The sequence below is a fragment of the Schistocerca gregaria genome, chromosome 5, assembly GCF_023897955.1.
Source record: "Schistocerca gregaria isolate iqSchGreg1 chromosome 5, iqSchGreg1.2, whole genome shotgun sequence".
In the NCBI taxonomy this organism is placed as follows: domain Eukaryota; kingdom Metazoa; phylum Arthropoda; class Insecta; order Orthoptera; family Acrididae; genus Schistocerca; species Schistocerca gregaria.
Window position 1 is genome coordinate 527,262,385 of NC_064924.1, and position 17,351 is coordinate 527,279,735.

At 41.7% G+C, this 17,351-nt stretch overlaps 1 protein-coding gene across 7 annotated transcripts in view; it reads right to left on the reverse strand.

Annotated features, from left to right (window-relative positions):
* The window catches only part of LOC126272819 (uncharacterized), a 468,602-nt gene that overhangs the window by 107,641 nt on the left and 343,610 nt on the right, over nucleotides 1-17,351 (reverse strand). For all 7 annotated transcript variants that reach the window (XM_049976008.1, XM_049976014.1, XM_049976010.1 and 4 more), the window contains exon 4: nucleotides 7,476-7,573. In XM_049976008.1, coding sequence (XP_049831965.1) covers nucleotides 7,476-7,573 — 98 coding nt within the window. The remainder of the gene's footprint in view (nucleotides 1-7,475; nucleotides 7,574-17,351) is intronic.

A 17,351-nucleotide genomic window follows, 5' to 3' on the forward strand; every position in this document is an offset into this window, starting at 1 on the left:
TTCAAACACTTTGTTACAGGAAATGTTCAAAATGTCCTCCGTCAGCGAGGATACATGCATCCACCCTCCATCGCATGGAATCCCTGATGCGCTGATGCAGCCCTGGAGAATGGCGTATTGTATCACAGCCGTCTACAATACGAGCACGAAGAGTCTCTACATTTGGTACCGGGGTTGTGTAGACAAGAGCTTTCAAATACCCCCATAAATGAAAGTCAAGAGGGTTGAGGTCAGGAGAGCGTGGAGGCCATGGAACTGGTCCGCCTCTACCAATCCATCAGTCACCGAATCTGTCGTTGAGAAGCGTACGAACACTTTGACTGTAATGTGCAGGAGCTCCATCGTGCATGAACCAAATATTGTGTCGTACTTGTAAAGGCACATGTTCTAGCAGCACAGGTAGAGTATCCCGTATGAAATCATGATAACGTGCTCCATTGAGAGTAGGTGGGCGAAACTAAAATGTGCTCTAACATGGAAATTAAGCGTTTCCGGACACATGTCCACATAACATCTTTTCTTTATTTGTGTGTGAGGAATGTTTCCTGAAATTTTGACCGTACCTTTTTGTAACACCCTGTATAAGCATATGCTAATTTGATCTCTTCATTTTATTAATATAAATGCCACTATATAATTAATCATATGATCAATGTAATGTAAAATAATTTAAGTCCTGGATATGCAACGCTGTTAATATTAACAAAAATATTTTTATTCATATACCAATAATGTTGGGGTTTATTACGAAAATAAAAAAATCTGAAAAAAATCAAATGACTGAGTAAATCTTGCTAGATAACAACAACAGAAACCAGAAAAAAAATGCGACATTGATTCTTCCGGAAGTGGTAAAACATAAAACAAACTTTAAAAAATACTTATTCAATTGTGAATCCATCTATACCACGTTTGCTCATCAAACTTCACATTTTACCATGTCAATAGGTTTATTGCATTATTTTCATGCCTTCTTATACCTAATGTAAACTTTCATTATTACAGTTGATGAATATTTGTTTTAAAAGCTGAATATCTTGATTGTTTGTATAAAGTGTATCCGGTACAGAAACGCTTTAAAAAAGCTCCGGAACCCCTCTAAAATTGCCCGGTAGAATCGACTCTTTACAGTCTAATATGTAACCTTGACAGTCGTTGTCGCTCCTGTATAACACATTATCGAGCAATGCTAAGTGGACTGCATGATTCATATCCCTATGGCCGCACGATGCGCTGTGTTGCACCCCATAGAGTTTCAGAAGGTCCCAGTTGCTGGAAAGGACATCTTTTCGACCTTGAAAATTACCATTTTCGCTCTCTTTTCGGCTGATTCATTTGGGGCCAGGGATGTGGAAGATGTGCGCATCTACAATTCTGCGTGACAGTGTCCTACAGAGCATACCACAATAATTCAGCCGCGTGAACTGGGTGTAGACTCAGGAAGCCGTCACGTGTCGTCTTTGCCCATCGACAAACGGTAAACTACGCTGAGCAGGATGAGGGAAGCGGGGTGGCAGTCCTTGTGGGAACTTCGTCAGGTCAGATGCACTGCATCCATGTTTAATTTGCGCTGGAAATTTCCCCGGAATCGGCCCTCCTCGCTGTTGGAGCTGCCATTTCCTGGAACTCGATAAGATCCGTACGAGAAAGCGACAGAGAAAATACTGAGTGCTCTACTTCGGGTCTGCTCGCATCAGCCTTGACTGCGGGGCGCAACCCAAACCACCCCGCGCCAAGGAAACGGCATAATATCTAGCGAACTAGCGCGACATTCAAACACATTCACATTATAAGGTAACTGCTAAAGCGAAACTATTTCCCGTTGTGCTTGGCTGTGATAAATCTACTGTCTACTAGAGTCGCAGACAATGATTGTTAGAAATTTGTGAGAATCCTGTAATGCCTGAAAAGTCTATCCTCTCTTTTCCTCTTGCGGACTCCTATGTTCTCAGGGTAATATCTCGACAGGGTTACCAAACGTTCCGTATTGTAGGGGAATTCCCGTACTTGATAGATAAAAAGTTATTCCGTATGGGACTTCTAGCGACGCAAAAATCCCACATTTAACATTTATCTACTAATTTATCTTCTTCTTGAAACCTTTCTTCGAAATGTTCAAGCCCATATGTCGCTGATCAATATACTGAATTTGAATTATAACTCGCTTTTCGGGGACAAGGTACGGTACATCATCTTTTTTTTTTTGCGTCATCAGTTTTCTGACTGATTTGATGCGGCCCGCCACGAACTCCTCCCCTGTGCTAACCTCAACTCGGAGTAGTATTTGCAACTTGCATCCTCAATTATTTGCTTGACGTATTCCAATCTCTGTCTTTCTCTACAGTTTTTGTCCTCTACAGCTCCCTCTATGACCATGGAAGTCATTTCCTCATGTCTTAGCAGATGTCCTATCATCCTGTCCCTTCTCCTTATCAGTGTTTTCCACATATTCCTTTCCTCTCCGATTCTGCGTAGAACCTCCTCATTCCTTACCTTATCAGTCCACCTAATTTTCAACATTCGTCTATAGCACCACATCTCAAATGCTTCGATTCTCTTCTGTTCCGGTTTTCCCACAGTCCATGTTTCACTACCATACAATGCTGTACTCCAGACGTACATCCTCAGAAATTTCTTCCTCAAATTAAGGCCGGTATTTGCTATTAGTAGACTTCTCTTGGCCAGAAATGCCTTTTTTTCCATAGCGAGTCTGCTTTTGATGTCCTCCTTGCTCCGTCCGTCATTGGTTATTTTAATGCCTAGGTAGCAGAATTCCTTAACTTAATTGACTTCGTGACCATCAATCCTGATGTTAAGTTTCTCGCTCTTCTCATTTCTACTACTTCTCATTACCTTCGTCTTTCTCCGATTTACTCTCAAACCATACTGTGTACTCATTAGACTGTTCATTCCGTTCAGCAGATCATTTAATTCTTCTTCACTTTCACTCAGGATAGCAATGTCATCAGCGAATCGTATCATTGATATCCTTTCACCTTGTATTTTAATTCCACTCCTGACCCTTTCTTTTATTTCCATCATTGCTTCCTCGATGTACAGATTGAAGAGTAGGGGCGAAAGGCTACAGCCTTGTCTTAATACGAGCACTTCGTTCTTGATCGTCCACTCTTATTATTCCCTCTTGGTTGTTGTACATATTGTATATGACCCGTCTCTCCTTATAGCTTACCCCTACTTTTTTCAGAATCTTGTACAGCTTGCACCATTTTATATTGTCGAACGCTTTTTCCAGGTCGACAAATCCTATGAACGTGTCTTGATTTTTCTTTAGCCTTGCTTCTATTATTAGCCGTAACGTCAGAATTGCCTCTCTCGTGTCTTTACTTTTCCTAAAGCGAAACTGATCGTCACCTAGCGCATTCTCAATTTTCTTTTCCATTCTTCTGTATATTATTCTTGTAAGCAGCTTCGATGCATGAGCTGTTAAGCTGATTGTGCGATAATTCTCGCACTTGTCAGCTCTTGCCGTCTTCGGAATTGTGTGGATGATGCTTTTCCGAAAGTCAGATGGTATGTCGCCAGACTCATATATTCTACACACCAACGTGAATAGTCGTTTTGTTGCCACTTCCCACAATGATTTTAGAAATTCTGATGGAATGTTATCTATCCCCTCTGCCTTATTTGGCCGGAAGTCCTCCAAAGCTCTTTTAAATTCCGATTCTAATACTGAATCCCCTATCTCTTCTAAATCGACTCCTGTTTCTTCTTCTGTCACATCAGACAAATCTTCACCCTCATAGAGGCTTTCAATGTATTCTTTCCACCTATCTGCTCTCTCCTCTGCATTTAACAGTGGAATTCCCGTTGCACTCTTAATGTTACCACCGTTGCTTTTAATGTCACCAAAGGTTGTTTTGACTTTCCTGTATGCTGAGTCTGTCCTTCCGACAATCATATCTTTTTCGATGTCTTCGCATTTTTCTTGCAGCCATTTCGTCGTAGCTTCCCTGCACTTCCTATTTATTTCATTCCTCAGCGACTTGTATTTCTGTATTCCTGATTTTTCCGGAAAATGTTTGTACTTCCTCCTTTCATCAATCAACTGAAGTATTACTTCTGTTACCCATGGTTTCTTCGCAGCTACCTTCTTTGTACCTATGTTTTCCTTCCCAACTTCTGTGATGGCCCTTTTTAGAGACGTCCATTCCTCTTCAACTGTGTTGCCTATTGCGCTATTCCTTATTGCTGTATCTATAGCGTTAGAGAACTTCAAACGTATCTCGTCATTCCTTGGAACTTCCGTATCCCACTTCTTAGCGTATTGATTCTTACTGACTAATGTCTTGAACTTCAGCCTACTCTTCATAACTACTATATTGTGATCTGAGTCTATATCTGCTCCTGGGTACGCCTTACAATCCAATATCTGATTTCGGAATCTCTGTCTGACCATGATGTAATCTAATTGAAATCTTCCCGTATCTCCCGGCCTTTTCCAAGTATACCTCCTCCTGTTTGTGATTCTTGAACAGGGTATTCGCTATTACTAGCTGAAACTTGTTACAGAACTCAATTAGTCTTTCTCCTCTTTCATTCCTTGTCCCACGCCCATATTCTCCTGTAACCTTTTCTTCTACTCCTTCCCCTACAACTGCATTCCAGTCGCCCATGACTATTAGATTTTCGTCCCCCTTTACATACTGCATTACCCTTTCAATATCCTCATACACTTTCTCTGTCTGTTCATCTTCAGCTTGCGACGTCGGCATGTATACCTGAACTATCGTTGTCGGTGTTGGTCTGCTGTCGATTCTGATTAGAACAACCCGGTCACTGAACTGTTCACAGTAACACACCCTCTGCCCTACCTTCCTATTCATAACGAATCCTACACCTGTTATACCATGTTCTGCTGCTGTTGATATTACCCGATACTCATCTGACCAGAAATCCTTGTCTTCCTTCCACTTCACTTCACTGACCCCTACTATATCTAGATTGAGCCTTTGCATTTCCCTTTTCAGATTTTCTAGTTTCCCTACCACGTTCAAGCTTCTGACATTCGACGCCCCGACTCGTAGAACATTATCCTTTCGTTGATTATTCAATCTTTTTCTCATGGTAACCTCCCCCTTGGCAGTCCCCTCCCGGAGATCCGAATGGGGGACTATTCCGGAATCTTTTGCCAATGGAGAGATCATCATGACACTTCTTCAACTACAGGCCACATGTCCTGTGGATACACGTTACGTGCAGTGGTTTACATTGCCTTCTGCATCCTCATGTCGTTGATCATTGCTGATTCTTCCGCCTTTAGGGACAATTTCCCACCTTTAGGACAAGAGAGTGCCCTGAACCTCTATCCGCTCCTCCGCCCTCTTTGACAAGGCAGTTGGCAGAATGAGGCTGACTTCTTTTGCCGGAAGTCTTCGGCCGCCAATGCTGATTATTTATCAAATTTAGGCAGTGGCGGGGATCGAACCCGGGAACTAAGACGTTTTGATTATGAATCAAAGACGCTACCCCTAGACATCTCGTTATGTAACTGTTATTGGACAATGCACTGATGATTGAAATTGCGTTATCGAAACTGTACCCCGCGTCGCTTGTCAAAGCCCATTGGTGTACCCTTGATGGCCGGCCGCTGTGGCCGAGTGGTTCTACGTGCTTCAGTCCGGAACCGCGTGACTGCTACAGTCGCAGGTTTGAATCCCATGTCGAGCATGGATGTGTGTGAAGTCCTTAGGTTAGTTAGGTTTAAGTAGATCTAAGTCTAGGGGACTGATGACCTCAGATGTTAAGTCCCATAGTGCTCAGAGCCATTTGAACCATTTTTTGTACCCTTGATGACTGCAAGACACAAAGGTTTAGGCCCTCGCCTGGGTCCATCAACACCGACATTGCACTGTTGATGACTCCAAACATGTTGCCTGGTCAGACGGGTCTCGTTCCAAGTTGTATCGAACGGATGGACGTGTACGGGTATGGAGGCAACCTCATGAATCCATAGACCCTGCATGTCAGCAGGGGACTGTTCAAGCTGTATAATGGTGTGGGACGTATGTAGTTGGAATGGGACCCCTGATTCCTCTACATACGACTGATAGGTGACACGTACGTAAGCATCCTGTCTGATCATCTGCATCCATTCATGTCCATTGTGCATTCCAACGGACTTGGGAAATTCCAGCAGGACAATGCGACACCCCACATGTCCAGAATTGCTACAGTGTGGTCCTAGGGACACTCTTCTGAGTTTAAGCACTTCCGCTGGCCACCAAACTCGCCAGACATGAACATTGTTGTGGACAAATGTTCAAGTTTGTGTGAACTCCTAAGGGACCAAACTGTTGAGGTCATCGGTCCCCAGACTTGCACAATACTTAAGCTAACTTTAACTAACTTAAGCGAAGAACAACATACACACACACACCCATTCCCGATCGAGGACTCGAATCTCAGGCGGGAGGGGCCGCACAATCCTTGACATGGCGCCTCTAACCGCAAGGCCACACTTCGCGGCTGTTGAACGTATCTGGGGTGCCTTGCAACGTGCTGTTCAGAAGAGATCTCCATTCCCTCGTACTATTAGGGATTTATGGACCGCCCTGCAAGATTCATGGTGTCAGTCCCCTCCAACACTACTTCAGACATGATTCGAGTCCATGCCACGCCGTGTTTGCGGCACTTTCGCGTGCTCACGGGGACCCTACACGATATTAGGCAGGTGTACCAGTTTCTTTGGCTCTTCAATGTATAAATATAAATCAAACGCGGAATTGACAAGGGATTTGATTTCCAGAAAACAATTATTTTTCAGATTCTGAATTTAATTTCGAAATTACATTAGAAATTATAATTATTCTTATATTTGTAGCTAACTATGAGCTGTAAAAAAAAAAAAAAAAGAAAAAAGAAAGTTCAAATGGCTCTATCTGTGAGATCGCTGTTTTGCGACTGTTATTTAATATCTTTGTTCTTTTCGACATCCTTTGGGTGAGTTGCTCACAGGTTTCTGTTGTAGGCAATTGTGGCAGCGATTTGGAAGGACTGCGTTACGTTGAAAGTGCATTATGGCAATAAACGTGTTTTGAAAAGAATTCACAATCCTGCAACGACGTATTATACACCTAATCTAAGTGAAATAGCCTGGATATCTCCTCGTAACTGCTGCATAAAGGAATCATCCACTTGGATTACTGTTCCGCGAAAACAAAAGATACGGATTTACAATTTTTGCCAAGAAACAAGGTAAGTCGACCACAAATTCTACTAAAATTACATAAGATAATTAATTGCACCATTCACTCTCAAGCTCATGCTTTACGTAGATGAACATTTTTTTTATTCCAAATAAAACACAGTTAATGCTTAGTTTGTAACAATTGTCAATAATTATTTTAGACAATTATTTACACAGGTTAATGAGTGAAAGGTCGGAATACATAGTGGTGACCATCCACGGGTGACAAGTCGTGTTACTTATACAGACGGACATCGGTATGACTTACGTGACATCGTCCCGGATGAACTCCGAGTTTCCCACTTTAGGCGTCAGATCGAGCACCGGGCGGTCCAGGCTATCGAGCACCTGCAGTTTGTAACCACCCTGTGAACAAAAAGAAACATCGTTTATAGTGCTCCCTTAAGGAAATTCAATAATCGACATGCACTGGTCTCATACGTTTTTTGACAATGCAATGTACAAGTTACACGTTTTATTGGTCTGCGTGTCTTTTGTTAATGTACTGCCATCTTCATTCGGTCCACATCCCTAAAAATTGTTCTTTCTGATGAGATGTACGGTGGATGAATGAATCAATCAAATACGGAACACTTTCAATACAACTGTGAAACATAGAGTGGAGCCACCCTATATGAGTTATTGGAGCAACTACAGCAACAACGTTATTAATCAGGCTTTGTGCAATTTTGTCAGATAGTGACAGTATTGGTGAACCGTATCTGTTACTGATGCACAATGATTGTTCATATTTTTGTATACGCTCTGTAGTTTTCGTTACCAGCCTATTTCAAATGTAGTAAATCTATATGAAAACACGAAAAACGTAGCAACTGTTGCTCGTTAGAGAAAGGTGATAAAAACGAGTGGTCCAGGCGGTTATTTTATGGACGTTGCATTCTAACGCGAGTTTGTAGCGCAGCCAATATTGTACACTCCTGAAACTAAATTTTTGTTTTCTTCTTCTTTCGTTTCACCCTCTTTGGGGTACGCTGGATCAGTCATTTCTTTGCACGTTGTTCTTTTCTTAGGGCTCAGTAATTCTTCATTGTTTCTAATCTTCTTTTCCTCTCTTCTTCCGAGATGGACTTTTGTGTAGATTTGTCTTGAACCTTATGTTTTCATCTTTAGTAATTAACTTAGCTGTTCGATCAATAAGTGAATTTTCTGAAATCTTTAATCCTATTAGGTCTTTCTAAGTTTCTTTGAACCAGTTGAGTTTCGTTTTGCGGTTACAGAAAAAGTCAATTTTTGTTTGTTGTATTGCAACTTGTCTTTAAGCAGGCGTCCGTGAATTGTTAATGCAGCACGTAAACAACATGACAATCAGTATGTAAATTCGGGCCGGCAATGGCGCTTTTTTTTCAGTAAAGTAAATCAAAACCAAACTGTGACTGGCTGTGCTGTAATCTATAAGCGCTCTGATAAGGATTTGTTTCTGTTCTTTTTCACCTTGATTTTGCTTAAACGATTGTTATTAGTGTCAGTTCAAAAACGACAGTGACAAATATTCTTCTATAGTAACTGTGAATTGTCATCTACTTACAGAGTGACATGCTCTAAAGTGTAATATCCGTTTTCATAAGTATGGGAATGTAGGAAAGTATGCATTTGTTGATTTATCCTTGATGCGTTCAGATCTTCACGAATTTTGCCACGAGGTTCGTTTTGTCATAACAAAAGCGGAAGAGGAGGAGATTATAAGTTAACATCGACGTCCCGTAGCGCCTCTTCGGTCGGTGTGTTTGGTTTATGAACAGCGATAACGTTTCCAAAATCTGAATTTCTGTATAAACAGTGTACTCTTTGACAGCATTAAATGCCAGGCGTCCACTATGATAAAATGGCTTGCATGTCTGATATGAAGAAATTCAGTAATTCATTGGCTTCCGTTTTGAGTCTTTCCCATACATCAAAAAAGGTCCACAGAACAGAGTAAGTACACGAAATTACACGTTTAACAAGGAAGAATAGACTCTAACGTCACGTCGACACTCGTTCATTAGAGACTGGCGATTTAACAACAAAACTGTGTATTCGTTTTGGCTTATACTGAGGGATTTGCAGACACGAAGTTATTCGCTTTTGATGTATATTGTCAACAGTGAAGTAATGGCAGTATTCAGAAGTAAGCTCCTTAAGAAAAAAGTGAAAAATTGAGCAGCACCGAGAGTGCTAAGCCCCCCCCCCCCCCCCCCCCCCCGGGCCCCTTCAATCCTGCTCCTTTCGCTTTCAGGCATAGTCGACCTTTTCACAATGTCTTTCACCCATTACTCTTATGTTCACACATCTCGCTAACTCATACTTTTTTTTGATTGAAGACGTCTTAAAAGACCTGGGCCAGACCCATTCATGGGACATCAGTCACTGACACAGGAGTGAAATGTTTTGTGTAATACATCTTGATTTATAACTGCTAAATTAATTATGCAACCACAAGTAAGTTATGTCACTCACAGATTACATAACTTTAATATGTTTCCTTATTTTTCATTCATTGAGCAGAGGGAAGAGTGCAGAGCTAAACCTGCAGCAACCGGCACAGCTGAGTATTGCATTGTCGCCAGTACGTCATCGCTTCTGCTGTGGAAGGTCATAGATAGCGAGTCACTTACGTGTAAATGATTTATTTGTTTATAATTAATTGCATAAATCCCCGGTGTCTATTTAGTATGTATGGTCGAATATAAAGAAGGTTTCCTTTCCGATACACCACGACCATGATTTATGGCTTAAAACAAGAAGTTTTGAAAGCAGTTTCATTTACTCTAATAAAAAGTAACAGTAATAACTTGAATGACGCTGTTCGAACGCAAACAGTGTGAGATACAACTAAACTAGATAAACAGAGCAGTTTAGTTGCTTCAGCTGCAAAGTAAGCGTTGATAGGTTTCTCCAATGTTATTTTAATAGCACTATCAATTGATTATGGCTTATACCTTACCGATAAAGGAAACGAAGAGAGAAGAAACTTAAAAGAAGTTCCAGACAAAGCAGAAAAAATTAATGTAGAGGGGCGTGCAAGAATGGCAATATCAATGGTATAGTGAAAGGAGAGGGAGTGGTAGGGGAAGCATGCGATGCATCTTACCACGTCTACGCGCCCCTTAATCACACTGTCTCGATTTTTTTTTTTAAAAAAAGAAAAAGAAAAATCTATGACAAGCGACGGGCAATGTATATTTTATTTATTTATTACACAGTGTTTTTCTTAGTGATACTGTCACAGGTATAAAGAAGGACCATAAAATGCTGATATTTATTTTTATTATTTATTTTTATATCTTTATTACAAATTTTTTCGTTGTCTGAAGGGGCTCTCAAGATGATATATGTGCGTTCCAAGTGTTGTGTAGACACACGGCAGAAACAGAGTTGGCAACATTTGCTTTTCTGAAAGACGCAGCCAAGGTGACCAACTCCAGCGGTTCCTTCGTCAATTTTCTATAAGACACTAGATTTGATGAATGATTTGTATTCCCAACTTATTCTCAGACTCTTCGTTTATTGACAACTTTCACTGTCTTGTTTGAGTCATGCTTTTGGGACCTTATTAAACTTTTAAGATTTTGCCGCCCCCAAAAACCTGCCATCCAGGGCGTTGGCATGCCCCCCCCCCCCCCCCGCCCCCCTCGCGCCCCTTACAGCACCAACATATCTGAGAACGTGTTTAGGCTTAGACTCAAGGGTAGCGGCGAATGAAAGAGTAAGCCTTAAGGGGGCGGGGTGGATGCCTATTAAAAAAAAAAAGAACCCTTTTCTCCTGAAGTCACCCAGTGAATGAGGAGACGCACGCCATGTTTTCGTTGGTACCAAGCAGCCTCAAACGTCCTTTCTTTGCCAGCAGGTACCTGAGGCCATTTCCTGGACGAAAGTGTTCATAATGTGGGTGCAGTAGGTTCGTGTATCACCGTCTTGTAAGAGTAAAGCATCGCCGAAATATTGACCTTACTTTGAAACTGAACAGTCCTCAAGTTACCATCGAATGCGATGACATGCGTCCGACAAACGTACACAGTAGTGACATAAAACATATCTGAACCATATCCCTGATTATTCCAAGGATCTGGATGCTTGGGACGTGGATTAGTACCCAGTGGCCTCCACCCTCTTCTGTGATGATGATCATCGTGTGTCAGACAGATCCTGCACCTCGATGACGTCATTGATCTAGATTCCATTCGAGATGTTTATCTGAACAACTTCGTCACGTATCACGATGTTCTGGGTTTGTACTCATGTTCACAGTAAACAACTAGAGACCAGTTTGATCTTATGGAGACTGTTGTATTCTGTTGGGGTCGACATAGCCTTCTCAGTTGCCTACTAAAAGGCAGTGAGCTTTTTTTCCCCATTCTCCTCCGCTTTATTATAAGCGATAAATTGTAGGTAGCGACCATCAGTTAATATTGGTAGCCATGGGTCATCACATCCACAGCTACATCTACATCGATACGCATCAAATCACATTTAAGTGACTGGCAGAGGGTTCATCGAACCACCTTCACAGTTCTCTATTATTCCAATCTCGTATAGCGCGCGGAAAGAATGAACACATATATTTTTCCGTACGAGCTCTGATTTCCCGTATTTTATCGTGGTGATCGTTCCTCCCTATGTAGGTCGGTACCAACAAAATATTTTCGCATTCAGAGGAGAAAGTTTGTTCAAAATGAAATGTGTGAAATCTTATGGGACTTAACAGCTAAGGTCATCAGTCCCTAAGCTTACACACTACTTAACATAAGTTATCCTAAGGACAAACACACACACCCATGCCCGAGGGAGGACTCGACCTCCGCTGGGATCAGCCGCACAGTCCATGACTGCAGCGCCTCAGACCTCTCGGCTAATCCCGCGCGCCCGGTAAAGTTGGTGATTGGATCTTCGTGAGAAGATTCCGTCGCAACGAAAAACGCCTTTCTTTTAACGATATCCAGCTCAAATCCTGTATCATTTCTGTGACACTCTCTCCCATATTTCGCGCTAATACAAAACGTCCTGCCTTTCTTTGAAATTTTTCGATGTACTCCTTCAGTCCTACCTGGTAAGGATCCCACACCGAGCAGCAGTATTCTAAAAGAGGACGAACAAGCGTTGTAGGCAGTAGGTCTATTACATTTTCTAAGTGTCCTGCCAATAAAACGCAGTCTTTGGTCAACCTTCCCCACAACATTTTCTATGTGTTCCTTCCAATTTAAGTTGTTCGTAACTGTAATACCTAGGTATTTAGTTGAATATACGGCTTTTAGATTAGACTGATTTATCGTGTAAGCGAAGTTTAACGAGTTCCTTTTAGCACTCATGTGGATGACCTTACACTTTTCGTTATTTATGGTCAACTGCCACTTTTCGCGCCATTCAAATATTTTTTCTAAATCGTTTTGCAGTTTGTTTTGATCTTCTGATGACTTTATTAGTCTATAAACGAAGGCGTCATCTGCAAACAAACGAAGATGGCTGCTCAGATTGTCTCCCAAATCGTTCATATAGATACCCTCTGTGACAGGAAATCACAAATCCAGTCTCATAACTGAGACGATATTCCATAAGCACGCAATTTCACTACGAGCCGCTTGTGTGGTTCATCGTTAAAAGCCTTCCGCAATTCCAGAAATACGGCATCGATCTGAAATCACTTGCCAATAGCACTCAACACTTCATGTGAATAAAGAGCCAGCTGTGTTTCACAGCAACGATGTTTTCTAAATCAATGTTGGCTGTGTGTCAATAGACCGTTTCTGCATCTACACCTACATCTACATGACTACTCTGCAATTCACATTTAAGTGCTTGGCAGAGGGTTCATCAAACCACAGTCATACTATCTCTCTACCATTCCACTCCTGAATAGCGCGCGGGAAAAACGAACACCTAAACCATTCTGTTCGAGCTCTGATTTCACTTATTTTATTCTGATGATCGTTCCTACCTATGTATACTGGGTTCAACAAAATATTTTCGCATTCGGAAGAGAAAGTTGGTGACCGAAATTTCGTAAATAGATCTCGCCGCGACGAAAAACGTCTTTGCTTTAATGACTTCCATTCCAACTCGCGTATCATATCTGCCACACTCTCTCCCCTATTACGTGATAATACAAAACGAGCTGCCCTTTTTTGCACCCTTTCGATGTCTTCCGTCAATCCAACCTGGTAAGGATCCAACACCGCGCAGCAATATTCTAACAGAGGACGAACGAGTGTAGTGTAAGCTGTCTCTTTAGTGGAATTGTTGCATCTTCTGCGTGTCCTGCCAATGAAACGCAACCTTTGGCTCGCCTTCCCCACAATGTTATCTATGTGGTCTTTCCAACTAAAGTTGTTCGTAATTTTAACACTCAGGTACTTAGTTGAATTGAGAGCCTTGAGAATTTTACTATTTATCGAGTAATCGAATTCCAACAGATTTCTTTTGGAACTCATGTGGATCACTTCACACTTTTCGTTATTTAGCGTCAACTGCCACCTGCCACACCATACAGCGATCTTTTCTAAATCGCTTTGCAACTGATACTGGTCTTCGGATGACCTTACTAGACGGTAAATTACAGCATCATCTGCGAACAACCTAAGAGAACTTCTCAGATTGTCACCCAGGTCATTTATATAGATCAAGAACAGCAGAGGTTCCAGGACGCTTCCCTGGGGAACACCTGATATCACTTCAGTTTTACTCGATGATTTGCCGTCTATTACTACGAACTGCGACCTTCCTGACAGGAAATCACGAATCCAGTCGCACAACTTCTTCGAGGTAATTCATAATGTTCGAACACAAGGTATGTTCTAAAATCCTGCTACATATCGACGTTAACGATATGGGCCTGTAATGTAGTGGATTACTCCTACTACATTTCTTGAATATTGGTGTAACCTGTGCAACTTTCCAGTCTTTAGGTACGGATCTTTCGTCGAGCGAATGGTTGTATATAATAGTTAAGTGTGGAGCTAATGCATCAGCATACTCCGAAAGGAACGTAACTAGTATACAGTCTGGACCAGAAGACTTCCTTTTATTAAGTGATTTAAGTTACTTCACTACTCCGAGGATATTTACTTCAAGTTACTCATGTTGGCAGCTGTTCTCGATTCTAATTCTGGAATATTTACTTCGTCTTCTTTTGTGAAGGCATTTCGGAAGGCTGTGAGACAAATCTTCAGTCTGTATTAATATCTGCATCTATACTCTGCAAAACATTGGAAACTGCATGGCAGACGGTACTTCCTGTTCTGCCAATTATTAGGGCTTCGTAGCGATCCATTCACGTATGGATCACGGAAGGAATGGTTGCTTCAGCGACTGAGTGCGCTCTTAACTTGTCTAATTTTGTCTTCGCGATGCCTACGAGAGCGATATGCACGGGGTTGTAGTATATTCCTAGATTTCTTACTTAAAGTTGCTTCTTGAAATTATGTAAGTAGGCTTTTACGGCATAATTTGTCTCTATCTTCAAGTATCTACCAATACAGTTTTGTTAGCGTCTGCGTGACACTCTCCCATGGGGCAAGCAGACCTCCTGTGGCCATTCTTTGTATATGTCCAATATCCCATGTTAGCCCTTTTTGGAATAGGTCGGACAAACTTGGACAATATTCTAGGATGAGTTGCAAGATCTCCTTTGTAGATGGATTCCATTTTCCTCGTATCCTACCAATGGCTCGAACTCTGCCAGCTGACTTACCTGCGACTGAGACAACGTGATGCATTTCGTATCTCGACAAATTTATTCACCCAGAAATTTGTTAGAGCAGAATAATTCCAATTCTGTCTCACTTGTATTGTAGTCCTAGGAAATAACATTTTTTCGTTTAGTGAAATACACAAACTTACGTGTCTGAACATTTCAAACAAGTAGTCGGTTTTTCCATCACTTTGAAACCATACCAAGATCAAACCGAATATTTGTGCAGCTTCGTTACACAGTAACAACATCATAGATAATTGCATAACCTGCGGAAATTCTGTGGTTACTACTAATATGGTCATTCTTCAGTTTCTCCTGGCGTTTTTGTTGATCGAACATCCTACGGGCGTACTGCCTGTTCATAGTGTCCAACCATCAGGTGCGCTGACTAGGGGCGCAGTGCCGACTTGCAGCGCGCCCCAGTTGAGTTAGCGTGGGTGTAATTTCTCCGTCCGCTGTGGCCATCAGAACGTTTTGTTTCCCGTGTGTCTTCTTGATTATACCCAGTGCCGGTTTCCATGCCTTGCTGAGATTATAACCACAGTCCTGTTTGACGAGATTGTCCATGGTGCCGATTTCGCCGACCTCTCTAACGAATCTATCCCACTCTTTCGAGGTTTGTGCTAAAATGCTCGTACGTTCGTCTCGGACAAACTGTGCTCTGCGACCACTAAGTTGTTGGGTACGTTAGTCTAGTGTGCCGCTTGTGTTGTCGGCATCGATATTCGATGGTGCGTTGTTTGCCTTGCCACAGTGGTACGGTATCTGACATACACTGGCCTTCCGTGAACCGAGACGCTCCGAGTTTTAATGGGCGGGCAAAAGACAGTTCTTACTCGGTGCTTTCTAGGTGCGTGCCCGATTTTTCCAGGTAGCGCGTCTATGTAGGGTAAAAAGGCAGTGGCTGCGCCTTTCTCCCTGTCTTCGTCCATCTCCACAGGTTCTGGAGTGCAGGGGCACAGAACGCACCTAATCTACCGCTCCGAGACACCTTTTGCCGGTACACGGTTTTCAGGTGTATTTATTCCTTAACGAAATTCGTCATTATAACATTTCTCTCTTTTTCTTACCAACAGCTTAGTTCATCGAATCAAAGCTAGAAATGAAAAATTGTCTGTACAAAGATTTAAAGTCACTTACTTTCGTCCAAAAGTGTTCCCATTTTCCAGGAACACAATTTTTCTATGACTTGCAAGTAGCCATAAAAAGTTTAACTACTAACAAAGTTCAGCTTAACAGGTGTCTAAAGGATTTATTGGAGACCAACTAACCGTTCTCTGTTGACGAATTTCTTTGTAGGACCAACTGATTTGTATATGTTAGTAATAATATCAAATAATACGAGTATTAGCGCAATCTGACTTCTATACATATTCAGTGCAATAATTCGACCATTGCAAATACTTTACCTACATTACACAGAAAAAGGAAAATTAAGGGTCAACGTTCCGTAGATGACTAAGTCTTTAAAGGTGGAGCACAGGCCACGATCGAGGGAGGAAACTGGATGTCTCCTTTCAATGGAACCATCCAGGATTTTGCCTTAAGCGGTTTACAAGACCCGCAAAAATCGGACCTCGCTGTCCCGAGTCAGTAAAGAGAAAAAGCCTACAAGCTTTTATCAAGCCCACACAGACATCCTGAGCTGCCCATTTCGGAGGTTCGAGTCCTCCTCTGGCATGGATGTGTGTGTTGTCCTTAGCGCAAGTTAGTTTAAGTTAGATTAAGTAGTGTGTAAGCTTAGGACCGACGACATCAGCTGTTTGGTCCCATATGAACTTACCACGTATTCCCAAATTACTTTAGTGAGAAATGGTCCAGGTGGTTTATCAAATGCAAGATCTCATGTTTCTCTTATATCTGGGTTACTATGTTACGGCTTGCCTTGGGTCATTAATCCTGCGTCTTGTAAATCGAAGTGAAAGTCACTGCATGGAATCAAACAGCTACCTATAGCACTAAGTTGTGCATTAAAAAAATTATTTCCGTTACGCGAGGCAAATTATAATGTGAAAGAGTCTCGCAACCAGAAGAGAAAACGAATAACTTTACCCAATGAGACAAGTTTGTCACAGATAACACAAAAAGAGTGTAAAGGTTTTGAACAATATCACAGTTCCTATCCAGCATTTCAAAATAGACGACTGAGCAATATTTCAGCACCATCTGAACTGAAAGGATGAAGAACACGTTACTCTTACACTCCTTTTCTATGCGGTTTTATACGACTTCAGTGTTGCATTACCCAGTTGCCCTCGAATACCAGTGCAACAGATTATATGTATTCCGTAGACCCTTACGTACCTACCAAAGAAAGTGCAAGACAAAATATTGTAATGGCTAGAGCGCATGCCTTCGATCAACTTTTTTGTGATAAATAAAAGAGAAGTATCCACAGAAATAGCATAGTTGAGTCTTCTGTTACTCGAAAAACCAATACATAATTTATCAACAGAA